Source organism: Thamnophis elegans, chromosome 2 (genome assembly GCF_009769535.1).
Source record: "Thamnophis elegans isolate rThaEle1 chromosome 2, rThaEle1.pri, whole genome shotgun sequence".
Taxonomy (NCBI): domain Eukaryota; kingdom Metazoa; phylum Chordata; class Lepidosauria; order Squamata; family Colubridae; genus Thamnophis; species Thamnophis elegans.
The window spans coordinates 34,885,484-34,913,469 of NC_045542.1; the positions used below are offsets into that span (position 1 = coordinate 34,885,484).

Here is a 27,986-nt window from a genome sequence, read left to right on the forward strand (position 1 = left end):
TGAGAAGCGAAATGGCTTAAAAGAAAGAAAAACTAGAAAATCCAATTGCGTTTTGGAAAAACCACCTTTGGGACTTGCCAGGAAAACCTCAGGGATCAAACCAGGTAGTTGCCAGAAGTCAAAAACTGGCCAGAAGGCATGCAGGTATGCATGCATGGAAGGTCCTTGTCTTCCATCTCAGCGACAACGAAGAATAACACGATCCGTGTCGTTTCGGTTCTGTGTGAAGTCAGCCGGGGTGAGTTCCGCCTAAGGCGCCGGTTTTTGTTTTGTTTCTCGCACCGCTCCGCCCTCCCAGGGAAAGCGGCCCAGCGGGCGTGGGCAGCGCAGGGTGGGAAGAAACTCCGGGGCCCCGGGGCGCCGTCGGCGAAGGATCTAACCATGGCTTCTGCTGTCCAGGGGTCGATGCCCGTGTGGCTGGCGACGGATGACCTGCAGTGCTCCATCTGCCTGGATCTGCTCAGCAACCCGGCCACGGTGCAATGCGGCCACAGCTTCTGCCTGGACTGCATCCGAAAATGGGTCGCAAAGGGCCAGCCGGAATGTCCCAACTGCAAGCGTCGGGTGCCCAACAAGTTGCCCGAGCGCACCGTCTTGCTGAACTTGATCCTGGAAAGATATAACTGCCTAGCCTCCAACGACCCACTTCCCACAGAAAACTCGCGCCTGGCGGAGCCGGGCTTCCCAGACAGGGCGAGAGGCAAGCGGGACGCCTCCCTTCCCAGGCGCGGTTTCCAGGTGAGAAGGAATGGCCTCTTGGCGTGTCTAAGGTCGGGGTCTAGCCGTGATTCTTCAGGGGGTTGACCAGCTGGCTTTCGGTCCTGTCAGGGTTATTGTGAGTTTCTAGACAAGCCAGTCTCTCCCTTCTATCTGCACTATGAAATGCAGATTTAGATTGGTTGGGAAACAATTATTGTCAGGAAATTTCTCCTCACTTCTAAGTTGCTTCTCTCCTTGGTTAGTTTCCACCCATTGCTTCTTGTTCTACCCTCAGGTGCTTTGGAGAATAGCTTGACTCCCTCTTCTTTGTGGCAACCTCTGAGATATTGGAACACTGCTATCCTGTCACCCCAGTCCTTCTTTTCATTAAACTAGACATACCTAGTTCCTTATATGTATAAGTATACACATATGCACTCTAAGGAAACAGCTTGATTGGATGGACATTTTTGGATAAAGGAAGGGTTACTCCTAGGATTAACCTCATTTTGTTGCATTAGCCAGCATGAGCCTTGGAGCCTTAGTATTGTCTAACTCTAAACTCTAAAGCTTAAGCCTAAATCTAAGTAGCCTTCCCTAGCCTTTATCTTTCAGGATGGAAATCTGCTTCCACCCTCTCTAGCTATCTTTCTTCTGGAAAGAGTCAGTTTGTGGCTCTTTGGGTGTGACCTAGAGGCAAACTCCCCAGGACTGCTCTGGATATCCCATTCAGGGCTTAAATTTGAACCTGGGATCTTCTGCGTGGATAACCCCTGAAGTATGTTTGAAAGCCTTCTTCCTTGGTAAACAAATAATCAAAAAACAAATAACTGGTTTCTCCCATCTATCTTCTGTTCTTGAACCAGCTACTTGTTTCCAACTTTTTTTCAATTGTTTATGTCTTCTTTCATGGCTTTGAAGTATCAACTGTCAAAAATTGATGTTGGCCCTTTTAAAGAGACTTATTTGTGATGCAATAAAGTACTTAGCTTTGAAGGAGTCAAACACTTTAGCTGGATATATGTGTGAAAATTGTGCAGTGTGCCCTGTTTCCTTAAAAGTTATCTTTATACAACTTTCTGGGTCCTTATATTTAAGGACCCAGAATCAGCATTTTTGCCATAAGTCTTTACATTCTGCAACATTAATGCGACCATTTCTGCAGTGTTTGTACTATAATAGAAGGCAAATTATTTTTATGAGACAGTGGATCAACACCTGATCTGTTATAATCAAGGATTAGTGACAGAGGGTCAGTGGCAAAAAGCCCTGATGTGTGGAGTAGGTGTGATAAACCGTTTCTCACTGTGTCAGGGCTGTGGGAATGTAAATGAGATAGTTAAGCCCTGCCAAAAAAGCAAAGGATTTTTCAGGCTGAGTTCCGCTGTCTGATTGCAATTGATCCACTCTGAATTTTCCAATTAGAGACATTTTAGGATTAGGTATATCCATCTGCAGCATGGTGAATGTGGATACCTACATTGACCAGCTGTTGGCTGAAATGCTAACACAGGAGCCACTCCAGTGATGTTCACAGCATCTTCAATGGATAATTAGAACTGCAGAAAAAAACAATTGCTACCAACTTGCCTTCCATTGAGGACCTGTATACTGCATGAGTCAAAAAGCGGGTTGTGAAAATAACTACAGACCTCTCACATCCTGGACATAAATTGTTTCAACTTCTACCCTCAAAACAACGCTTTAAGGCACTGCACACCAGAACAACTAGACACAAAGACAGTTTTTCCCCAAATGCCACACTCTGCTAAACAACTAATTCCCACGACACTGACAATAATTTACTAAGAATGTATTACTATTATTCTTCTCTTCCTTCCTAGTATCTATCTCTCCCCACTTATGACTGTAACCATATTGCTTGTATCTTTCAATTTATATTGTTTTTATTGTTTCCTAGTACGATTTGATAGCTTATTAGTAACCTTGACTATCACTAAGTGTTGTACCTTATGATTCTTGATGAATGTGTTCTATTTTTCTTTATGTACACTGAGAGCATATGCACCAAAGGCAAATTCCTTGTGTGTCTAATCATACTTGGCCAATAAATAATTCTATTCTGTTCTGTTCTATTCTATTCTATTCTTGGATAAGCCCCCATTCCAGGAACAATCAAGCTACTGCTTGTGAGGAAATACTGGCCTTCTGCTCCTCCACATATGAAGAAGGTGTTTGACCCACAATCCCCCCTCCAAAACATTCTGAACTACCAAGGACTATTGGAGGGAGATCGTGGATCTGTTCAATCTAGAACAAAAAAAAGAAGAAGACAGGCAAGCTTGTCTTCAAGCATATGCAATGGGTAACAGAGAACTACCTGTGGGGTTGGCAAATGGATGTCTATCAAGGTCACCCCCTAAGTGTATTGTAGACTCAACAATAGTTAGTTGGCTTGGAGGGTAGATCTGGAGACCCCAGATCTACCAGAAATTAACAGAAGAAATTCAGGCTCCCAGAGGAGCTGACACTAAAAGTTGCCCTCCTGAAAAACAGCCCTGATGGCACTAAGGAATTATCCAGATCCTGACCTTCATCGCAAGAGGGAGGGCTGTCCTGCAGAGCAGTGTAATCAATGTGGCACTAAACAAGGCATCCCCTTGTTTATTCAGGAGATGCTTGAGAAATTGACCCAGAGAGCCTCGGGCTAGTTGAAAGAGTGCAAACACTCTGGCTGGACATTGCCCAGTATTTATATGTGTTTCTCTTTCTGTTACTAATTTGTTCCCTTTGGCATTTCTTGCACTGCTTTTTCTGCATTTCCTGAAAGAGTGTTCATTAAAAGAAGAGAGACAGTTGTGAGCCGACTAGTTTCACTTTTTCAAAAGCAACATACAAAGAGGCAGAGTTGCCAGCTGATCTACTTGCTCTTGGCTGATCTCAGAAAATTCAGCAGGGGCTGGGCCTAGTTAGTAAATGGATAGAAAACTGTCGCAACAGACTGGGAGTTGAAACCATTTCTGGAAGAAGAGTATGCCCAGAAACTACATAGATGTGATTGTGAAGTCAAATGTGAGCTGAGTTTGAATCAAACTTGGAGTTTGATCCAAAAAGTACTACTTACTGGTACTTTTAAGCAGTAATGGGAATGATGGATTGTGAGAGGAGTTGGTTTAGCTCTCAAACTGTTGAAGCACTTTGTTGGAATTGTAAAGGGAAAAAATTAAATGTTGAAAACATTCAGATTTCTGTGTAGAGGTCTTTCATCAGCAACGGTCCCTTTTCTGATTTTAGGATTATATGTTTCAAACCAGAAGCTCTATTTCAGAAGCCTTCAGTTTTATGAAAAAGTGCATTTGTGATCAAGAGAAAATAGTGCTAAGGATCATTGAAGAAGAATGGAATGTGGCTGAACAAATATCAGACAAGCAGATCAATGGAAAAAATCCCATTTTGGATTTGCAGAATACATCTGAAGAAATGATGATGGTAAATCATTGCATTAATGGTACCATAAAGATCTATTTTATTTATTAATGTATCCTCTTTATATGACCACTCATCTTACAAAACTGTAAACATATTTTAAACACTGAGAGTCCTAGAACTACGGTATTTCTGAACAAATGAGTAGGAGTGAGGTGCTAATGTGCTTTGGGGGACCTTCCATTGCAGAATAGGTTGATTTTTAGTTATTAAATTTGATGGTCCTAAAAATATAATTTGGAAGGCATTTTGCTTGCTATTAATGGAGAGACATATGATTTAAACAACAGATACCTGTATGTATAGAAGTATGTAGTTATACTACAGAATTGGGTTGAGTCCTCAGTATAGTATTCTAGCGGTCTTTTTTCCCTCCAGGCTTACCCAGAGTTCTGAATATTCTGTACTATAGGTCACAGGCTGTTACCAATGCTACTTCTCCTTTTTTCCCCCTCAGACTTCGGACTATATGCAACAAATATAGTATTAAAATTTCCTTTTCTCCATGCTGCAAGTATTGACTTATGGGAATTCAGGCAGCCCCAATTGCTGTCATTAGGTGAATCCCATTTGGTCATTAGGTCATGTGATCACATTTTTTACCTCCTACTGGCTTCCCTGTTGACTTGTTAGAAGCCAGCAATGAAGGTTACAAATGACAATTGGGTGATTGAAGGACGCTGCAACCTCATAATTGCGAGCCAAGGCCCAAATTGCGATCATGTATGATGGTACGTATCTGAGAATGATCTTGGGAGATTTGTACTATCAAAATTCAAGGATGATGTCAGCCTTCCCAGATAGATCAGATGAGGAAGCATGATCAGCTGATCTAATTCTACTTTATTCTGAGGCTACTTTAGCAGACATTTTTAGGGGTAACTCCGTAATAAAGCACACAGAAGGCTAGAAACCAAGAAAAGCTGAGTTTGGGGTTCAACACTGACTGGGTGACTTGGGTCAGTCACTCTCTCTCAGCAATGTTAGATTCTGGTGACAAGCCAGTCGGTCGGTTCCTGTCTCAACACTTGGTCCAAAAAAATAAAAACAAAAAACAAACCAGCAGAAGGCTTGCAGGAAAAAAAAAAGTTCTGTTATTCAGATTCTAATTACAGAATTGAGAGAAATGCTTACTGAAATCTTGCTGGTGCCTTGTTTAATTCTTGATTTATTTTTTAATTGTTAGAAAATGTCATCAGGACAAGAAGATTATATTGGCGATCCCATTCAGAAGATCAGCAATATTGCCAATGCTGTTGAAGAGTTAAGGAGACAACTGGAAGCAGCAATTTTGAGGAATTTCCCAGCGCAGCCATCTCAGAGTTGGTGGAATTTTCATTCCCCTCTTACATTAAGAGTACACATGTGCTGACTTATTACAAAGCTTTGAATATCACTAGGGCAGGGGTCAGCAATCCACGGCTCTGAAGCTGCATATGGCTTTTTCATCCCTGTTACTCAAAATATGCATCACAACCACCAATATGTGACACCCGCCGGCATTCAATTTATTGTCCTTTATGACCCCCGGTAGGCCAACCATGGATAAATCCAAGAAAAGAAAAGTTTCAGAAGAAAACAGAATGTTTAATTCAACGACATATGCTAGTTTTGCTCAGGAAATAGTCAAGCACGGGAAGGGTTTTGTGGTTCCCAGTGTTTTCTTTTCTGTGGGAAATGGGTCCAAATGACAAAGAGTGTTTAAGGTTGCCAACCCCTGCACTAGGGAAATAAAACCACTATGGTCTGGCATAGTTATTCTAATCTGATGCTAAACATGAGAAAGATGGCGTGGTTGGATCAGATCTTACTATGACTGGTGTTCTGTAGCTACCAAATTCTTCTGGGCAGTGAATACTTAGGGTCTGATGGAAATAAAATCATAGGGCTGGAAGGGGCCCGTTGAGGTCTTCTAATCTAACCCCCTGCCCAAGGCAGATGTCCTTATATATTGTTCTTTGTAAGTCTTTGAACATGCCACTGTTTTTGCTTTTGGTTATTGAATCTTATTTTGTTCTTCCATCTGATCTTTTATATCCATGGTTATTACCTTTTAACAGACCTCACCCATCAGCATCCCTACAGTGTGTTTTTTGTTTGTTGTCTGGCAGGCATTTTTTCTAGCTTTGTCAGTATGTTAAACGCACTGGCAATGTGGACATGGAATCTCTTTGATGGAGTTTTGCTTCTCTTTACTGTCAAGTTGATTATTACTGTAGATGTCTATGGAGATTCTCAGTTCTCCAGGTCATGGTTGTCGCAAAGGTGGTTTTTTCAAGAGGCAACTGGACTTTCTGGTTTTTCTTTGAAGACGTTTCACTTCTCATCCAAGAAGCTTCTTCAACTCTGACTGGATGTTGGGGAAAGGAAGGATTTATACTCCTTTCAGACAGCTGATCATTTGCATTCTTTTAGAGAGTTGTTAAGGTTGGAAATATCTTCAGAGAAAAACTGAAAGTCCAGTTGCCTCTTGAAAATGCACCTTTGGAACATTATTACTATAGGTACTAGAAACTTTATAAATAAAAGACTTTGCTGTTTAGCAATGAATAGTACCTTCTATTATGATACGCAGGCTTAAAAAAAACTCTTCTGTAATATTTCAAAGAAATATATCCTATAGCAAAAATGTATTTAAATTTCAATTGGTCAGTGAGAGGTCAGCACAGGTTTGATCCAACTGCCAGCTGTAGACTTTATACTCAGCATATGGAGGTCCTGGCCTATATACTGTACTCAGTTTGGGGGATTCCAGTGAGACAAATCATCATTGCATGATACCTTCTTTTTCGCTGAATGCTTTTCAATATCTTATCCTTGCAACAGGAATTAGCAGCTGCCAAGTGTAGACGTGAATTTGTCTTCTTAAGCAATAGTAGCCCTATCTCCAAAATTCTTTGTTTAGGTAGAATAAATGGCTGTGGGTGCTATTGAATCACAAATCCCCTCATTCCTTGCCATTGGCTGTGGATAATGGGTGTTCTTCTTATGCAACCTATGGACAGTCATTAGCTCCCTCATTCAGTTTGAATTGAAAATGTATGGGTGGTCCCATTTCCTGTCAAAATGGCCTTCCTCTGAAATGAAGTGCTGATCAAAGTGATATGGGAACCTCCTAAAATGGATCAGGGAGATCTTCTTAAGCTGAGGTTGAAGCTGAAACATAATAGCAATAGCACTTAGACTTATATACCGCTTCACAGTGTTTTAACAGCCCTCTCTAAGCGGCTTACAGAGTCAGCATATTGCCCCCAACAATCTGGGTCCTCATTTTACCAACCTGGGAAGGATGGAAGGCTGAGTCAACCTTGAGCCTGGTGAGATTCGAACTGCCAAATTGCAGGCAGTTGACAGTCAGCAGAAATAGCCTGCAGTTCTGCACTCTAACCACTGCACCACTTAAAGCAGCTATGTATTCTGCCATGCCAATTTCTAGTCTCGGTGTCTAACAGCCAGGATTTCTTTTTTATTGTGTAGAGTCTTCTCCAGGAACCAGCAACAATAGTGAAGCTGCAGCTGATGGAGCAGAAGAAATGTTCCTTTCCATTGATTCCTGTAGGTAGTTTATTAACTTTAATTGATTTTTGGGGAGATCATAATCATTATTCCACTAGGGAATCATTTTCCACATTCTGCTGCTTATCCATGTTATTCTGATGTTGTTACATTCCTAGTTTGATTGAACAAAACAAAAACTCTTGCTAGCTCTTTTTTTAAAAGTACAAATTGTTACAGATTAAAGTACAACTTTGCATAGTTTTGCACATTAATTACCCAAATCACAATTACAGGAATAATATGGGATTAATATGCAGGAATCAATATGCTTGGCATAAGTATTGTTGTGGAGTAAAAATAATAAGAGTATTCTTAATCACATTTGTCTGGTCATCTTCGGATTGTTACATGGTTTATATGAGGAGAAATATTGTGAGTACTCGTGGCTGGCCTGGCAGCATCGTACTTATACTGATATGGCTCTTACTTTATCTATTTGACTGGCTCTGTCACTTATCACTCTAAACCAGGGGTGTCAAACTTGGGGCCCATGGATGCAACATGTGCTGACCACATTTACCTCTCGTTTAGCGAAGGGGAAAAAAGTTGCGATACATCATATGATGACGCATCATCGCGGGTTTGACACCTCTGCTCTAAACAATCCTTGGAGATTTATCCAGTTGTGATATCCTGCAACCCATCACTGGGTTCCCAGGTTGGGACCTGCACAACTGGCCTCCCAATTGGCCTGGATGAAAAAAACATCATTTAGATCAGTGATGTCAAACCTATGACACTGGTGTCACAGGTGACACGCCATGTCATTTATGGTGACAAGTCAGGCCTCTAGTCTAGACCAGGAGTGAAATCCTCCCGGTTCGGCAGAACTGGTAGGGACCATTGTCATTGGTTCTGTGAACCGGTAGTAAAAAAATAAAGCTTCTGAGGATCACATGGCTCAGCTGTGAGCCATGTGATCCTCGGAAGCTTTTTCCCTTGGTTTTTAAAGCATTTTTCTTCCTGCCTATTCACCTGAACTGGCAGGAAAAAAAAGTAAGAAAAAGTTGGCCATGCCCACCCACTCACATAATCCCCTCCACCAAGCTATGTCCACAGAACCGGTGACAAAAAAAATTAGATTTCACCCCTGGTCTAGACCCTCTGAAAGTTGCACTAGAAGATCTTAGTCTTGCACAGCCTGAGGCATCTGAAAATTGCACAATCATTTTCACAAACTTTTCTGGGGGTCCAGAAAATGCATGCCTTCCAGAGAGTCTAGAGAAGAGAGTCCAGAAGAGAGGAGGTCCATAGAGGCCTCTTTTGCCTGAATGGATGGATGGATGGATGGATGATGGATGGTGTCTATCTGTCTGTCTGTCTGTGTGACATGCCGACAGAATCAAGGTAAGCATTTTCTGAATTTTTGGATACATCAGATCCAAAAGGTTCATCAACACTGATCTAGATTATTCCTGCTCATGAAAAGTAAAAAAAAAGGGTTTGTTTATTTTTTAATTTTCTAAGGCTGCCTATGGGATCCATGTGATATACCGACTACTGTTCTTGGAAATTAAAATGATAGTAGAGATGGGCACTTAGCAGGATGCCAGTTTCTCATTTAATTTTACTGTATTTTTCAGATTATAAGATTATAAATTTTGGAAAAAACGGGCCAAAATAAGCCTCAAAAAAGGGCTGAAGAAAACCTCAAAAATAGGCCGAAAAAAGCACTAAAAACAGGCTGAAAAAAGGCCCAAAAACATTTTGCCCCACCGGGTGGGTGGGGTTTTGGCAATATTCAGTCTATAACAAGCACCGAAATTTTCACCCCCTTTTGGGAGACAAAAAGTGTGTCTTATAGTGCAGAAAATATAATTAAAATAGTAAATATGCAGGGGGTGGAGATAATTCTCTCCTATGCCAAGGTCAATGACCCCAGGTAGGATGTTGTCTATCTCTATTTAAGAATATGAGTTGCAAAATATTGCAAACAAATTTGAATAATTTTTACAGTCCCAAGGAATGATTCCGTGCAGGAAGCAAGCAGCTCTTCATCAGCAGCGCCATCTCCTAGTGACAGAGAATTGCCGATGATTTCAAGTAGTTTTTCTCAGTGTAAGTATGTACATTGCTGCACATACAAGAGAGTGATATTGAGATCTGTAGATGAAACATACAAACTTTCCCTTTCAAAAATAATTTGAAAAGCAGCTGTTGAATTGGTATTTCAAACTTTTTTTTTTCTGGAACAGATCATTTATATTCCATTTAAGAGTGCTTTCTTAAATTTTATTTTGCTTTCTTTAGAAGTAACACTATATAGTGTTTATTAAATAAATTGACTAGTGTTAATAAAACAAAATGAGGTTAGTTTTCAGGGGTCTTGGGCAATAATTTATTTGGTTATGTAGCACATGGCAGTAGCAGGTTTTTCAGAATTGTGTGGACTTTTATAGCCATTATTTTTTCTGTGCTGGAGAAGTATCAGGTGGGTATCCTGAGAATGTACCCTTTTCTAATCTAGAATCATTCCCAGAACTATCATCCTATAGGAGTGGTGCTTAACCTTCTTCCCATTGCGTGCCAAAAGTGGGGGGAACCCACACCCATAATTCTATGCACATGATCCCCCGCGTGCATGCGTGCGACCCCCATCCTTCCCCACTTTTGGTGCATGATATACCTGTTTTTCACCTTCCCCAGGCTCCAGAGGTTTTCCAGGAGCCTGGGTAGGGCGAAAATGGCCTCCCGCGCCCCTCCCCGGAGGCCTTCTGAGGCTTTAGGAGGCTTCCCTGAACCCTCCAGAGGTAAAAAAAACAGCTCTATTGGGCAAACCAGAAGTCTGTTCCCAAACTTCCAGGTTGCCTCTGGAGGGAGAAAAACAGCCCAATGTGCAAACCAGAAGTCCATTCCTGAAAAACGTCCGAAAATAAAGGCTGAAGTCAACTGGCCAGCACACGCGCTGGAGCTGACAGGGATACTCATCACGTCCTAACAAATGGCTACACGTGCCCCCTGTGGCACACGTACCATAGGTTCACCATCACGGCCCTATAGACTTGGACAAATGTATTGGTTCACCTCCACTTTTTCCCATGAAACCGATGCCGGTAAATGGCATCCCTTATCCATTAGCCCATAGTCCATGGCAGTATTTCTCACCCTTAACAACTTCAAGATATGTGACCTTCAACTTCCAGAATTCTGCAACCAGCATGAGTTGAAGTCTGTGTATGTTAAACCCTGGTCTGCAGAGCAGGTACTTTGCTATATGACTTCGCATAGTCTTCTAAATTATAAAACAAATGAAAATGGTAGACAACTAACAGCACCGTTAACCCAGCCATGTATCCAGTATTTTATTCCTTATTGATTCTCATTCTACTTATTTATTTTATGTTACTGAAAACAAAACCACAGGATTCCGACTAACACTGTTTCTTTTAATGCACTGACACAAATGGATGCTTTGTCTGCTGCATCCTTTAATGAGCCTAATTGTAATCCAAAAGCATATCTGTCCGCTGCCTCATCAGATCAAAAAGGAAAACTTAAACCTTAATGAATTACCAAAGATGACCTGGGCCCGTGATGGCGAACCTATGGTATACGTGCCACAGGTGGCACACAGAGCCCTCTGTGGGCACGTGTGCTAACCAGCTGATGTTTGGGTTTCCAGCACATGCATGTGTGTCGGCCAGGTGGTCTCCGCGAGCGCTGGAGCACCAGAAAACAGTCCAAAAACAGGCTGTTTTTTGGGTCTGTCTTCAGGCATTTTTCGGACCATTTTTCAGGCCAAGTGCTGGATTGCAGGTAGAGAAGATGGACTGTGGACTCTGAACTGTGAACAGATTTCCTTCATTTAAGGCTCCTAGAGATCTATATGTTTTTAATTTTACTTTACTTAGGGATGTCCAGCGTTACATTTGATGATGAAACAGTTGGTTGCAGCCTTGAGATCACAGGCAATAAAAGGAAAGTGAGAGTGTCTCGTAGTCGCAAACAATATGAACGCTCCCCGAAGAGATTTTGCAACGGTCAAGTGCTGGGCTCTCCGGGTTTCTCTGAAGGCCGCCATTACTGGGAAGTCAACAGCAAGGGATCTTCTGTATGGGCCATTGGTGTTGCCAGTGGGGACATTGGCACAAAGGACCGACTAGGAAGAAATGAATTATCCTGGTGCCTAGAATTCAATAAACATACCTCGGCATGGCACAACAGTCAACAAACCAAAATTGATGAAAATAGGCCTTTGCGGGTTGGAGTTTTCCTTGACTTTCCAACAAAAACATTGTCTTTTTATTCTCTCACTGATAAAGAAACATGTTTACACAAGTTTGAAATCAACGCAGCAAATCCAGTTTACCCTGCTTTTTGGATTGCTAGCTTGAATATTGGTGAGAGTTTAACTATAAATGATGTTAATAGGCATTAATTTTACGCCACAATTGTATAGTGTCTTAATAAGCATTTGCCCTCTAAAGACTCTTTTAAGATTCTGATGTTTTGCTGCTTGAATTATGAAGTGCTTCATCTTTTCTGGCTTTCGGAATGGAAATGAGTCTTACACAGGGTGAGCATGTTGGAAGCTTGCACTCTCATTGGACGGAGGTTAGAAGGTGCACAGTTTCAAAAGAAAGTTTGGGTTCGGGGTGCATAAATACAGTCTGTCAACTACCATGATCCCTGCATAGCCAGTTGCAGATTGCCCTTCACACACAATACTTCGTTCAGCATCCATTCAAAGTTATGGCACTGCTGAGCAGAGGATTTACGACTGGTGCTCAAAGTTATGACCATAGCAGCACCCCTATGGTCATGTGATCATGATCTGGGCACTTAGCAATCCATTTGAGCTAATGACCAACTTGCCAACTATCCCGTGTTCATGTGTTTGCTATATGGAACGTTCCCTGCCAGCTTCCCCACAAAGTCAATGAGGAAACCAGCAGGGTTTGCTAGAAGTCATTGGTGCAAGTCTCCCCATCCATGCTTCCTCTCCACCCCGTCTGCGCTTGTGCCATTAGGGCCACTTGCACATCTCCCATGAACCCTTCCTGACCTACGTTCCACCTCTATGCACTCTTTGATCCACACGGCACTTCTTGCACATCCATTCCAAGCTGTGTTGCACCCTTGTGCATCCTTTCCAACCCATGTCGCACCACTATGTAGCCTTCCCAACCTACGCCACAACTTGCACACCTTTCCTGACTGACACTGCACTCCATATCCTTTCTGACCTTCATGACCATGTACACTCCCCGATCTACCTGCCTCTTGTGTACCTACCCATCCTATATTGCACCCCATCCATCCTCCCTCGCCCACCTTGCACCTTTGGCACACTCTGTACATCCTTCTCGAGTCATGCTGCAAGCCCATGCATCCTATCAGACAAGCACCCTTGCATTCTTCCCAACCAACATCACACCTCCATGAACTTTCCCCATAATGCCTCATACATCCCTGCTCACCTGGCCCTCACTATACTCCTGTATGCTCTTATATAGTATCCTGTGTCCCCACAGACCTTTTCCAAGCTGGCATGCCTCCACGCACCCTCTCCAACCTGCACAGCACCTCTCACATGCTCTCTCCCTCATCCAGAAAAAAACACTTATTTGCTGGTCTGAGACTTAGAACCTCCTGCTGGATTCCCTACTGACTTTGGTTGTAGGAAGCCAGCAAGAAGTTGCCTCGCCTCACAATCGTGGGGTACAGTTAACAAAAGCAACCAGGATTACAGGGATACAGTTGCCTTTTTGACTGCATTGCTTAGTGCTGAAAATTCAGATCCCAATTGTTATTATAAGTTGAGGACTACCTATCGCACATTCAAATGACTTTATCCTAGTACTAGTATCATGGTTGACAATGGGACATACTGGAACTTGGTGGTAAACACTTAGTGGTAAACAGTTATCTATGAAAATGGGTGGAAAAATCAGGCTGTTCGATGTCATCTAAATTTTACACATAATATGTATGTAGTGTTACTACTAGATCTGTACTATATAGTATCCAGTATGGTCTAGATTTTAATACTTTACAATCTTATACTTCCAGTAATTTATGGATGTCATCATTTTTTTCAAATTACTTCCAGTGCTGTATTCCCTAGTTTCCTGTCCTTTTGTAAAAACAATAACCTCACTATTGTTAGAGGGCCAGCAGGTAAACCAATAATTAAAATTCTCCAGCAATGAGTTCTAGTTTTTAATCACAACATAATTGAGAATCCGTAGAACATAGTTTTGAAGGTAATAAAAAAGTAGAGAGACTAAGGGGACACCAATTCTCCTCTAATCATGAAATTCAGAGATTAATTTTTCCTATTATTTACATTCAACCCAGGTACTGTTTAGGATTGAAAGGGGTTCCACGTGTGACATCTGATGAAAATCAGAATAGAAGCATTATGATAAAAAAACAATGTGGGGGATATTGAGCAGACTTAGCATTATATATTTGCAAATGAATACACTTCAGAGTCAATTATTTCAGAATATAGGAGGAGTTATTGAAGTATTTTAAAAATAAATGGACCCATAACTTGATAACAATGACAAAGTAAAAATTAGAAAAGTAAAAATAACAAATTTCTGGAAGAACCCTCACATGTGGTACTTTGTTCAGTCCTGGAACTCATATCAAGAAATTCAGTAAGAACTTTAGAGGAATAGAAGTGGATGTGAATAAATAAAACAATACTGTGTCACTTTCATCCTACATTCTCTATATATTTCAAAGTAGCCAGCTTACAAACATATTTTTGCTTGATTAGTAAAGTTGCATTATTTATAGTTATGGTTTAGTTGTATGTTTTTTAAAGGTACATAATCACTTCGTTATATACATCCAGCAATAAAACCTGGGTTCTATATACTGCACCGTGTGATAATGTGGTTTGTTTTATTTTGCCTTAGTTAAGTTGCATGACTATAATACTGTGGTTCATAAATCATAGTTTCATATTTTACTGTTTTCTGAAACCAACCCTTGGGGGCTTATTCAACAAACTGGGCTAAAGACCTGCACTGAAGATATAAGGTGGTCATTGGTTAGTTGGGGTCCACTATGCCCCTAAAAGGAAGTTAAATCCAAAATATAAAACAATACCAGGGATTTAAAAAGGTTCCCTTTAATAGCTTGAAGACAGCTTAAGAACATAAAATGATGAAGAATATAAAAATAATGGAATCCTTCAAATAGAGAAAGTCCCCTTTAAATCCTTGATAGAAGTTATCACTTCTATGAGAAAGGAATCCCATTCATAAGAAAAGGTCTCAAATAATGTTTTCAACACCAAGTCATCCAGGAATTGATAAAATTATGTAGAAACATTATAACTGATTAAATTACCCACCAGACTGTCTTAAGTTTCCCTTCTCTTTGTCAGCTTCCTTGTGGAACTGAGAAACTACAGACACGCAGCAGAAAACTGTTTGTTCTGTTCCAAACAGAACAAATGTAATCAACCAAATTTAAACACTAACCTTGTGAAAGAAATTACATATAATGACACATTGTAAAACAACAGAGAAACATTTTGTATAAAGATCGGAGCTAGGTTTTACTAGGAGTTAGGCATGATTTAGACTCCCAAGTATGAGATTCTCTGTTTCTGCAGAAATAAACAGCTGAAAGTTGCCTTCCTTGCTTCAGTGTGACTTGGTGGTCATTAGTGATGGGAAAACAGAATCCATCTGAGGCTTCGGCTTCGCCTAACACCCCAAAGCCCAATCTTGCAAGATCTCAGGTACTTTTGCATTTAATCTTAATTGTTTTTATGGCTTAAGCTGATTTAATGGTTTTAAAGGATTTTTAAAAACCATTTTGGTGCCTGCAACATAATATGAACTCAGGGATGCTCCCTACTTATTCGACAAGCATAAGCAAAGTGAAAAAACAAACAAAGAAGTTCTATAACAGAAGGAATGGGGAAAACAATCTGCTCTTCTACTCTTAGGCAGCTATTCTGAGAGCAAGACACCTAATAATCAGCTAAAGGACTTCTTCGATAACCTGGTTTTAATGCTCTTCTCTGCTAGAAGCTGATTCCCCTTTTTGGGCATCTATCAGTCTCGTTTGATTTTTTTTTTAAACTAAAACTTTTTTAAAAATTAAAGTCAATTTGGATGGGGTTCCCAGCAGGCCAGAGGATAAGTCCCCATGGGCAACATATTGCTCCCTGCTTTAAATTCCATCTGAAAGACAATAATCTGTCCATAAAAACAGTTATTGCTGTTTTTTTTTGGTTTTTTTTTTACTAAGCTTGAAACTGAACCTGGGGTTCAGTATGCTGTGCTAATCTGTGTTGATCTTAATACTGAGATCTGACCAGGTTTTGGCATCCTGATAGTTTGAGACTAGGATGAAGCTGCCATACCTAAGCAGGCACAATAAGCAGGACAAAAGCCAGGAAGAAAACCCTTCAGGAGATGGATAAGATCCCATCAACCGCTATTTGTAACTTGTTTGTCCTCCCTCCCCCTGAATTGTGAGCCGCCCTGAGTCCCCTCAGGGAAAAGGGCGGCATACAAATAAAGTATCTAAATCTATCAGAATTATCAATGAAGATTCTCATTCATCCAGATAGAGTTGTCTGGAAGTTGAGTCATAGCACCTGGAGTTCTTTTCCTTGCCTTGAAGCTGCTTATCCAAGTAGCTTCTTCAGTGGATGACTGAAGCGGCAGTTTGACTACCATCCAAGCTAATAGCAATTGATTCCCACAATATCCATGAATTAGCCCAACACCTGTTTGAAATCAGCCAAGCTGGTAGACAGCACCACATCTTATGATACTGAATCCCAAAATGAATTACAGGTAGTTCTCAATTTATGATCATACTGGATCCTGCCCATTATAGTTGTAAGTCATAATGATCATACAGTGGGTCACCATCTGACTGACTAAATTTTGCAAACTTTTTTTGCAATGATTGTTAAATGAATGCAGCAGTTGTTAAATGCACCAGTTTTGCTGAAAACAGAAAGTAAATTTCTGAGATTCTTTTGGCTATTCTACTAGTCATGCCCAATTCCAGATAATTTATAAATACTTAAGAAAGTGAGAATAGAATTCCAGGGGATCACAGTAGTTACATCCCTCCATAGTGAGAGATGTGTATTTACACCTACTATTTTTAGTCAATTGTTTTTTCACAAAAAGATCTGCTATTTTTTTTCTATGACTGTTGAACTTAGCAAGATGAGGAACTTTATCAAAGGTCTTTTGAAAATCTAAGTAGATGTTTACTGCCATCCACATTTTTATTAACATTTTCAAAACACCTACACTTCCCGAAGCTATGTTGAACATCCTTCAACAAGGCCTCTGACATTTTATCTTTAATAGCACTTCACTATCTTAACAGATGTTAAGCTTACAGGCATATAATTTCCAAGATCTCGTCATGAGTTCTTAAAAATTGGAGTGTATCCTCTCCATATAACTAAATTTCAAAATATTGTAAATAGGTAAGTCCAGGTTGGTAAACTTAGGGGATGTTATTTATAATGGACATTCTTCCATTAAATGACCTGACTTTTACCAAGAAGTCATTCAAGGCTGACAGATCTGCCATCAGGATTGAAGTATGATTGATATGACCAAAGGCAGACCAAAAGAAGAAAGAGCACCATCAGTTTAAACACATAACTTTGCAGAGTTATAAATTGAGATTGCCCAAATTAATTTTGAGATAACATACTAGGTAAAATATACATTTCCATCTTTCAACACCTTGTTTTGAGATACATAATTGAAGAACAAGGCTATTTAGATACTTCGAGAAATCCATCAAAAATAAAAGTGATTTAGAGGACGTTACTTTAAAGCTATAATGAATTTCACAGGAAAACTATCTTGGAAGCTAAAATAAATAGCACCCAGGTTCTTGTTCATTTTTTTTTTTGCACCACTGAGTTCCATGCACCAATGTATTTTTGTCTGCTTATTTTGATGGCCTTGTGCTAGTTTTCCTCCATCAAAGGCGTTAGGACTTTCAGTCAATGATTGACAGTTATCTAGTTGACTTTTATGTACCCATGCCACAATCACAACAAAGATATCAAGCCAATAAAATTTCATCTGTGGTAGATAAAAACTTTTTGGACACAAGATTTTAACACTAGTGGAGGGCAGACAAGTTAACAAATGCCAGAGATGCTCTTCCACGGGGTTTATGTTGTACAATAATCGCAATAGTTGTACCTCTTAGAAAATTTGATTCTATAGGGCAGCATAGACATTTCAAAAACAGATGAAACTAAAACGAATTTTGAACACACATCTCTTATACCAGGCAACAAATCCAACTCTGTTCTTCCTTGAGCAGGGAGTTGGACTAGATGACCACCGAGGTCCCTTCCAGCTCTGTTATTCTATGATTTTCAAGCGACATCAACGATAAATCTATCGTATCGCCATCTCTCCAAGCAACCCATTTCTCCCAATCAATTGAATGCGGGTGTACATCGTAGCCCTAAATACTTGCATGTTACTTTCGTTATTATTTTCCGAATTAAATTAAATTAAATTACAGCAGGGGGGGGAAACAACCCAAGGCGCTTCTTTGCTCTTGAACGCCTGTTTTTTTTTAAATTAAACTCTAGAATACGCATGGGTTATACACTTCCGGTTTGCTCCCTCCCATCGGACTGCCTTTCCGATTCGTATGAGCAGGAAACGCCGGTGGGCTCCTACCGAGCCCTCACAGAGCAACCTGGAAGGGAGAGAGAGAGAAAGAAAGAAAGAGAGAGAGAACTTTTCCTGCCATTGAAGGGCTGTGAACTTAGCTCCGGAAGTTCAAAAGGCGCCCGTCCTTCCTAGCCTCCCGTCTATGATCTCTCCGAAGGGAAAGGTTGCGAAAACGGGCGCGAGGGAGGGGTGGCCGCGCGGTGGAGCAAAAGCAAGCGCGCGCGCGCCGGCTGTTGGGAGGCGGGACGGCGCGAGCGGGTCGAGCGTAGTAGGCCGTAGCTCTTCCCCCCCACCTCCTCTCCCTCCCTCCCTCCCCCCCACGCCTTGGGCCGAAGCCCTGATGTGAGCCGGATCGCTGGACCCAGAAAGGCGGAGACAGAGCACGATGAAGAAGGACGTGAGGATCCTGCTGGTGGGAGAACGTGAGTGAGGGAAAGGAGGGAGCGGCTGGGAAGGTCAGCATTGAAGGAGAGGGGGAAGCAAGGGAACTGGGCCGGAGGGATGGGAAGCCGGCTCGCCGCGCTGAATGAACCACGTTGAGGGCGGGGGGGGGGGGAGTTGGCTGGCTGGGGAGGACAGGGAGAGCCGATGTTTGCGAAGGTAAGAGATGGCACGTGTTTTAACGTCTGCCTTTTTATTGGAACGGAGGTGTGTGTGGGGTGGTGGTTGGGTGGACCTGGCCGAAAGGTGGCCGGAGAGAAGGAGAAAGTGTTGGGGGGCGGAGAAGTAGGTGCGGGGGATTTAAGCGAAAGTAGGAGAAGGAAAGGACAGCCGGGCAGGGTATTAAAAAGCAAGAACAAAACGGGATTAAGGGTGCAGTAATGGGATTTTATAGGACCTTGGGGCGGGGAGGGGGTGGGGAGAAACAGGCTGAAGAAGAGGGGGACTAGTTTTAGGAGATGCCGAAATTTGACAAGGGGTTGTAGAAAGGGGCAGAGGAAAAGGCAGAGCGAAACTGAAGGGATAAAGGTATAATATTCCGCAAATGTAATTTTTTTTATCTCGGTGGAAAACGGAACTCTTTGGGTATAATGATGAAGTTTGCTCCAAAATACACTATTAGGACACCTGCTGAGGAGGGCAATAAGCTAGGTAATCTCCAAACTCTATTTTGATGGGCACCCGGAGACTGGTTTCATATGGGGTTAGGTTTATTTTAAGTGTTGGGCTTGCCATTTGATGGAAGACAGATGAAGATATAGAAAGGTGCAAGTTAATTTAATTTTTTCACCTGGGAAAAAAAAGATGTTTTTCCTTCTTTTTCATCTTTTGTCAGGGCCATCTCATCTTCTGCTTTTATATTTTGGATCAAAGTTTTTTTTTATACAGTAGCAAGTTGCTGTCACAAGGGCACCAGCTGTCCTGTCTCAAAATAAAAGTCACCAAGTTTCCTTTGCTCCCCTAACCCCCCCCCCTGCCCCAAATCAGCTGCTTATTGTAAGATACATGCTCTTGCTAGGCTTTCATTGATTATTTAAACATTATTGGCGATTTGGGCCTAAGGCTTTTTGACTCATCTCTAAATATGGAATCCAATACAGGATTTTGGACAAGTATGTCCAAAGTACTGTATGTTCCCTCAGCAGATGTCCTAATAATGTATTTTACAGCAAAATGATTGTACATAGTTTTCCACTGAATATATTTGCCGAAAGTATGCTCCTATGTAAGTAATACAAACTGACAGAGCACCTCAGAAATATATTAGATTCCAGATCTCTTGATTTATAAATTGTTTAATCCCTGACTAGTGGTCATTCTGTTTGGTGCTGATGGAAGTTATAGACCAAAATATCTGGCATTCACATGGCTACAATTAACTCAGATCTAGCTATTTACTTAACTGTTCCATGTCTTTGATAATCTGTCTTCTGGCATTCACGTTATGCTTGGCTATTAAGTGTTCTGTATGGTATATGGAATACAGACTAATAGGTCCGTAATTTAAATATGTGGTAGGCTACTTAAAGGTTGAAGTGTTTGTGAATGCATATTCATTATACAATGAGCAGCAACCTAATTTGCGTAACAAGTTGGGGAAGATTTATTTTCTGATGAGTATGTCATTAAATGTGCTTTTTTGGGTTGTATGTTAACGAAGAATGATGTGTGAATAATGTCAGAAAATTGATGACTGGCTGCTATCGTAATATTGTGTAAAGTTACCAAGATTGCTCTGAATGTTCATGACTCTGATGTCTTGTGGGTCTAGCAATTATGAATTATTGTTGAAATTTGAATGAGGGATTAATGAATTAAAATGGTTTTGGTTGATTTGCTTTATTTAGAATACCGTAGTTCAAGAATTGAGAGTTTGGACTTTTCCTTAAAGCTCTTCATGAGATTTTGGGAGGGAATTGAGAATAAAAATTCTGTTGTGCTTGTTTTCTCTTTTGACCCCATCATTTTTTCTTTTAAATTACTTGAAGACTGTTGCATATGTACCTGCCAGATACTGTGAAATATTTATAAATCAGGAGTTCCTGTTTTCCAAACCAATGTTTTCTTCTCAGCATAGCAACCTGATGCTTCCAGAGATTTTGATCTTGTACAATTATATTTTTTTGCTGCTAGCCACTATAAGGAGACTGATGGGAGATAAAGTCCCAAACCTCCAGAGGGCATTAGGTCATTTATTTGGGTATGCAGGGTGACATAGTCTTGCACTGAGAATGTGCACATATTTAGCTATTAGTTCATTTATATTTAGTTTGAATTTCCAGGTCAATGGTGTTAAAAATAATCTGTGAGAATTCAGCCATGGAGAGTGTGTTTTATCTTCTTGGAAGACTTAAATAAATAATGATTTGTTTAAAGAGATTATTATCCTGCCTCCTGACTTGTTTTGTTAGTTGTGTGACCTTGAAAAATGTTTCCTAAAAGCAAGCACGATGAGATTTGCATCGTAAAAACCATAGATAGGGTGGCATTTTGAACTTTTTTGACTATTCGTTTTACGCAGATTGCAGACAACTTTTAAAATCAGAAAAGCTGGTCATGGGCAGCCTGTTGACAAAGTACAATTTGAGACAAAGTGTGTTGCCCTCAAATCAAATCAAAATATCTTCTACAATTCTATTGTCTTAGACAATAGACTATGTTGCTATCTGACTAAGCATGAAGAAGCTGAATTTAAAACCTTCTGAATGTAGGCTGCAAGTCTAATTCTCGAGGACTCTGTGGGTGGGTGTTTTGTTTGTATGTGTTTGCCTTAGAGTCAGTGTTGACTCCTGGTGACTGACTGGACAGACTCCTATAGTTTTCTTGGCAAGAGAGCAGAAGTGATTTGCTATTGCCTTCTTTCTAGGGTTGAAATAGAATGACCAGCCCAAGACCACTCAGCTGATTTTATATCTAAATCGGGACTAGAATTCATGTTCTCCTGGGTTCCGCTGTCCCAGTGATTTAACCACAACACCAAACAGGTGCTTTCAGAGGGAGTTTTAGCTGCTGGGAACGGTACTGTCAGAAATGCTTCATGTTAGTACATGTGGTTCATACATGTGACAAGACTGTTGCTGCTCAGAAGATTGGTCTGAGACCAAAATCTTCAAGCTGTCCTTTAGCTGTGCTTTGATTTGTCTAGTGACTGTTGAAATTGGGAGCCTAAATTTAGAAAATAGAATCCTTATTTAGGGAAATGTTGTTTGCCAGGGGGCATGGGGAAACTAAGGCATTCTTTGAAAGGATTAGGATTATACATATTTATTTTTAGAATGTATTATTTAATTTTTAACGTATAGTCTGAAAATATTTTTTTAAAAAACTGGCATGCTGACATTATTATAGAGCTGTCTCCTCTTAGAGCCAAATTGGTTTCATAACTTTCCATAGCATAATTCGATTCTAGAAAAACGAGTTTGTATCACTGCAATTGACAGGTATAAATGTTGATATGTTTTTTTAATAATTCCCATAATATGTAGTACATATTTCCTCTCTCCATAAGTCCTATATCATATCAAGATCAGTTTTTTATTTAGAAGACTGACAATTCTGGAAATATTTTGAGCTGAAATTAGTTTGGAATGTTTCCAGAATGATCAGAACTGCATTGGAATGTACATAGAGGATCTTTTTTATTTGAAATACTTTGTACATCGCTAATTTAAATAGAGAATGTGTATTCTCTGCCATATTGCGTAAGTTTAGTATAAAATTGAAACATAGCAGTGAAGGATCACACATTGAGAGATACAGAGGGTAGTCTGCAAATATACATGGTACAATATCCTCGACTTACAGCAGTTCATTTAGTGACCATTCAGCATTACAACGGCACTGAAAAAAGTGACTTGTGATCATTTTTCACACTTATGACTGTTGCAGCATCCCCATGGTCACGTGATCAAAACTCAGACACTTGGCAACTGACTCATGTTTATGATTGTTGTTGTGTCCCAAGGTCATGTGATCAACTTTTGCAACCTTTTGACAAGCAAAATCAACGGGGAAGCCAGATAGATATACTTAACAACCATGTTTCTAATTTATCAACTGCAGTGAGTCACTTAACAAGTGTGGCAAGAAAAGCCGTAAAATGGGTCAAAACTTACTTAACAAATATCTCACTTAACAACAGAAATGGGCTCAATTGTGGTTGTAGTTTGAGGACTATCTGTAATTGTCAATGTTTTAAGGTTCGGGCATGAAAGGATACTATAAATATACCAATTGTTAAACTATATTTTTAGTTGTGTGCTATGACGCATTTGGTGTATTTGAAGTTTACTTGTGTGGGCAACTCATGTTTTTTGAAAACAGAATTAGGCCATAAGCTACTTTCTGGAAATACTGTGCTTCAATTTCAGCAATATTGCAGCCACTTTAACATTTTTGGAAAGCTAAAATATTTCAATGTAAACTTTTGCATAACAGAGACTTTGGACAATTTTAATAACCTTTATTAAATCTGTGAAGTGTGGAAAGCTAAATCACACCCTACATAAATTTATCTTTTTGAGTACTTGGATTGAATCTGAACAAGTGCATTACTACCATAGAAAAATACTGTTTGGTGATATTGAAGTCCTTTGGATTGATATGTGGTGGTAGTTGCACCCATGTATATGTGAATGTGTCTGTAAATTTACATTTCTAAAGGAATTGTATAATTTTCATTTGATGAAAATGCTCAACTGAACTTTACAAATCCATAATTTTTAAAATATAACAAGGTTGTGCTCATTTATATTTGTTGATTATATATAAATGTATTGGGTAAATTTAAAGGAGAAGAATGTGCCTGGTGATAGCAGAACAAATGCTAATGAAAGATTGAATACTCCCTCCTTCTGCAGTTGCCTCAAATTTGGGAATATTTTCACATATGGGCTTAACATATGTGCAGTTAAATAGGAACTAAAATTCTGCTTTTCCACAAAGCAGTTCCCATGATGTTTAGTCTTATGCCACACAAAGTCAATACTAAGCTACATATTAAAATAGACATGTCTACTTGCTGGGTTTTTATTGGTTGATTTTGTCTAGGCTGATATATGAAAAGAAAATAAAAGAAATTTTTAAAAAGAAAGGAAAATTATTCTAACCCAGTCTTCACAGGCAAAAAGACATGCTGCTGTTCTGTTATGATTTTGGATAGTAAAAAGTAAGCTTGCATTGCCAATCTCAGTCAAGATATTATTATCGTTATTAATTTTTTATGCCAGTTATATACAAATCAAACATGAAAAAAAGGTTTCCATATTTCCTAGGGAACTATATGACCATCTGCAAAAAGATTCAGTGCTGTACCAGTTTTAAAAGTATTAATAGCACTTTTATTTCTGATTGCAAGATTCAACAAGGCCTAACTTTAGGAAACTCACAGAGTCATTTGAATATCCTATTAGGCCAACAGTCATTTTGCATGAAGTCATTATGCTCATTCAGTTCTTCCTGTAAGACAAAGACTTTAAAAGCCTTTTTAAAAAATCTTCCAAAGCCGCAGCATCAAAAGTTTTCTTGGCTCAGAAAGAAGTAAGTTAGCTTTCTCCTATTCTTTCTTACTTAATTGACATAGAATATCTATCTCATTCTGTTGCATTGAAATGACAGTTGTTGCTTTAAATGACAATATCACATGATATCTACCAGTTGTTTCATAGTTAAATACAGATAGTCCTTGACTTACAACCACAGTTGAGCTCAAAATTTCTCTTGTTAAGCGAAACATTTGTTAAGTGAGTTTTGCCCCATTTTACAACTTTCCTTGACACACTTGTTAAATGAATCACTGCAGTTGCTAAGTTAGTAATACAGTTGTTAAGTGAATCTAGTTTCCCCATTGATTTTGCTTGTCGGAAGGTGATCACATGATCCTGGGACACTGTGGCCATCATAAATATGAGTCAGTTGCCAAGCATCTGAATTTTGATCGTGTGACTATGGGGATGCTGCAACGGTCGTAAGTGTGAAAAATGGTAAGTCACTTTCTTCAGTGCTGTTGTAACTTCAAATAGTCATTAAACGAATGGTTGTAAATCAGGGACTACCTGTAGTGAGAATTCTGGGCCATTATTTGGGGTGTTTCTTCTGATACTTCTTAATTTATTCTCAAACTAATTTATAGTAACCACAATTTGCTTTTCACTCAAAAATAATACTGGTATAATTGTAACCCCTGTTTCCATAACACACATAGCCTATCCAGTCACTAACCTAGCCAGAGTTTATTAAAAATGAAAGTGGAGCATAATCACAAAAAGTGGGCCAAAAGTTTCCATTTTGGAATGACATGTGATCCCTTTTCCATCAATTCCATGAGCTTTGAACTGATTCCTGGCTTTTTCCTGATGGAACTGCCAGCAGCAAGCATTGTTGGGCTACTACATGTTATTCATTGTGTGTACTTATATCACAACTGATTAGGTTTAATTAACTGGACTCACACTAGGCATGATTTGGGCTATGTTTGACCACCTGGAATTTAAGTTGACTAGATCAGTTGGTCTGGTTATGATGTTCCCCAGATATTCTAACCAATCCACAACTGACCTAGTTAAGCGTGTTGTAGAAAGAAAGTCACATCAATTGCTATCCTGGTATATAGTAATCCAGTAGTCTTCAAAAGCATTGATCAGTGCAGTAATTTGGCAAAGTCTTGTTTGTTAAATTGAACCCCAGAATTCTTTATTATGAGGATGTTGTAGTTTTAATCTTGTTTGGAAAGGAGTTGTATATCAAGGATCCCCAGGGGTCCATGGACCAGTACCAGTCCATGTCCTGTTAGGAACAAGGCTGCACAAACGAGTGAAGCTTCATCTATGCATGTGTGGGAGCTAGATAGCATGCAAAACCATCTCTCCCTCCCCCTCCAGTCGTGGTCCTGCCACCACGAAGGTTGGGGACCACTGCTGTATATTCATGCAAGGATTTTTTTCCTCTATTAGCTGACCTATATTAAGATTTTCTTTTTAAAAAATGAGAAAGTTTTGTAGAACTCACCATATTGATTGTACTTTTATAGTTGTCATTTCAAAGAAACATGGCTCTATTTTTTAAAAATAAGGGTTTGTCTACAGTTTTATTGCTGGTTAGCAGTACTATTGCTGGTAGTAACTCTTGACACCATCCCTCGCCCCCCCACCCCTGCCAAGAATTACTTATGGAAATCCTTCAGGAATGTTCATCTTCTCAATTTCACAGCCAGAGTTGGGAAGACATCACTTATCATGTCTCTTGTCAGTGAAGAATTTCCTGAAGAGGTAAGTTTTCATGACACTTGAGTTTTAAAAAATCCTTGTGAAATTAAATTTCTATTTATTTATTTATTTATTTATTTATTTATTTATTTATTTATTTATTTATTTATTTATTTATTTATTTATTTATTTATTTATTTAACATAACAGATTATACATACAGTGGACAGCATTCTGCTGTGAGTTACATTTGCTAGAGTACATCATTGCCATCATCTGTAAAGGGTATCGTTACATAAATTGTATATTATATAATTGTAAATTATATAAAATTGCAATAATTGCATACTTGTCAATATACCAGATGTTCATTAGAAACAGATATGTGTCCTCTGGCGCAGTGGTTAAATGCAGCACTGCAGGCTACTTCAGCTGACTGCAGTTCTGCAGTTCGGCTGTTCAAATCTCACCAGCTCAGGGTTGACTCAGCCTTCCATCCTTCCGAGGTGGGTAAAATGAGTACCCGGATTGTTGTTGGGGGCAATATGCTGACTCTGTAAACCGCTTAGAGAGGGCTGAAAGCCCTATGAAGCGGTATATAAGTCTAACTGCTATCTATTCATGTTTCACTATATTTTTAAAGCCCTTGATAGAAATAAAAAACTCCTAAAGCATAAGCTTAGATAATATAAGTATTTGCTTCTAAAAGTATCTGTATGTATTTTATGCTATTTTCTTTTAGATACACAAAAGAGGGATTCCTTTATAAGCTTTGAAAAATGTGGGAAATTAGGTTAAAGAAATTTGTAAGTTTAACATGTACAAGTTACTTAACACATTAACCATTTCTATTCGTAGTTGATACGATGAGTGACACAGTATAATAATATATTTTTGATCATTAGCGTGCAAGATTTTATTGCCATAATTTTCATTAGGCTAAAATCTGACTGTATATGACACTGACTACTGTGATGAATGGCTTGGTAAAAATCATTGAACATCTGAGAATGGAATGGAGAGTTCCATTGTTATCCATTATGTTCTGTGGAAAAATCAATGATAAGGAATATAGTGTTCTAGCTGTTTGCTATGGTTTTATATCCAACCTTATTAGTCATGGGATTCGTTGATTAGAAAGTTGTGTAGTAGAACTACTTGGAATTGTTAGAAATAGAAATTATGTAGCAGTCAGACTTTGGAACAAACTGGATTTTTTATGGTAAGGAATGCACAATGTTGAATTTCCTTAATGGAGACTGGTGAAATCAAATAAGGTTGCAAATAGTAAAAAATTGTATTACTTAACTGCATTTGAAGTTTCCTGCTTAAGGGGAGGTATCATAGATAATTGCTCAGTTTCTCCTATTAGAGGTTACAAACTTTGCAATTTATATAAAGCATTTAACTAAGATTTCTGCTTTTCATACATCAAGGTTCCTCCCCGAGCTGAAGAAATCACTATCCCGGCTGATGTTACTCCAGAAAGAGTGCCAACCCATATAGTGGATTATTCAGGTAATTTTATAAATTAAAAAAGAGACATTCATTATGGTTTGGCTGCTCTGGGAATGGAGGTATCAAAGAACAATTCATCAGGTGTATAAAGGAAAAATATGGACAGTAGCATATAGAGCTCTAAGATTAATGTATTGAAAATCCTCTCTTCTACCCAATTAATAGTGCTTCTCTGTCTTTACATGCATCTAATATACAGGTTGTCCTTGACTTAGTAACCATTCGTTTAGTGGCCATTTGAAATTACAATGCCACTGAAAAAAGTGACTTATGACTGTTTTTCACACTTACAGCCATTGCAGCATCCCCATGGTCGTGTAATCCAAATTCCGGCACTTGGCAACTACCATATGTTTATAACAATTGGATTGTCCTGGGGTCATGTGATCACCATTTGTAACCATCCCAGCTGACTTCCGACAAGCAAAGTCAATGGAAGAAGCTGGAAAAGTCAATGGGGAAAGTACTATTT

At 39.5% G+C, this 27,986-nt stretch overlaps 2 protein-coding genes across 6 annotated transcripts in view; both read left to right on the plus strand.

Annotated features, from left to right (window-relative positions):
- The first annotated feature begins 32 nt into the window (after positions 1-32).
- On the plus strand, positions 33-14,545 carry RNF135 (ring finger protein 135). Its single transcript, XM_032210607.1, has 6 exons — positions 33-738; positions 3,955-4,149; positions 5,333-5,468; positions 7,624-7,701; positions 9,661-9,762; positions 11,556-14,545. Exons 1-6 carry the CDS (start codon positions 139-141, stop codon positions 12,080-12,082), a joined length of 1,638 nt encoding a protein of 545 aa, XP_032066498.1. The 5' UTR covers positions 33-138; the 3' UTR covers positions 12,083-14,545.
- A 3,762-nt stretch (positions 14,546-18,307) lies between these two features.
- RHOT1 (ras homolog family member T1) overlaps positions 18,308-27,986 on the plus strand; it is a 59,492-nt gene continuing 49,813 nt past the window's right edge. Inside the window, exons 1-3 of one of the 5 annotated variants that reach the window (XM_032210605.1) lie at positions 18,308-18,775; positions 26,001-26,059; positions 27,433-27,514. In XM_032210605.1, the coding sequence (XP_032066496.1) occupies positions 18,739-18,775; positions 26,001-26,059; positions 27,433-27,514 (178 nt within the window). In that variant the 5' untranslated portion in view covers positions 18,308-18,738. The remainder of the gene's footprint in view (positions 18,776-26,000; positions 26,060-27,432; positions 27,515-27,986) is intronic. The other 4 variants (XM_032210601.1, XM_032210603.1, XM_032210602.1 and 1 more) reach the window with 4 other exon arrangements.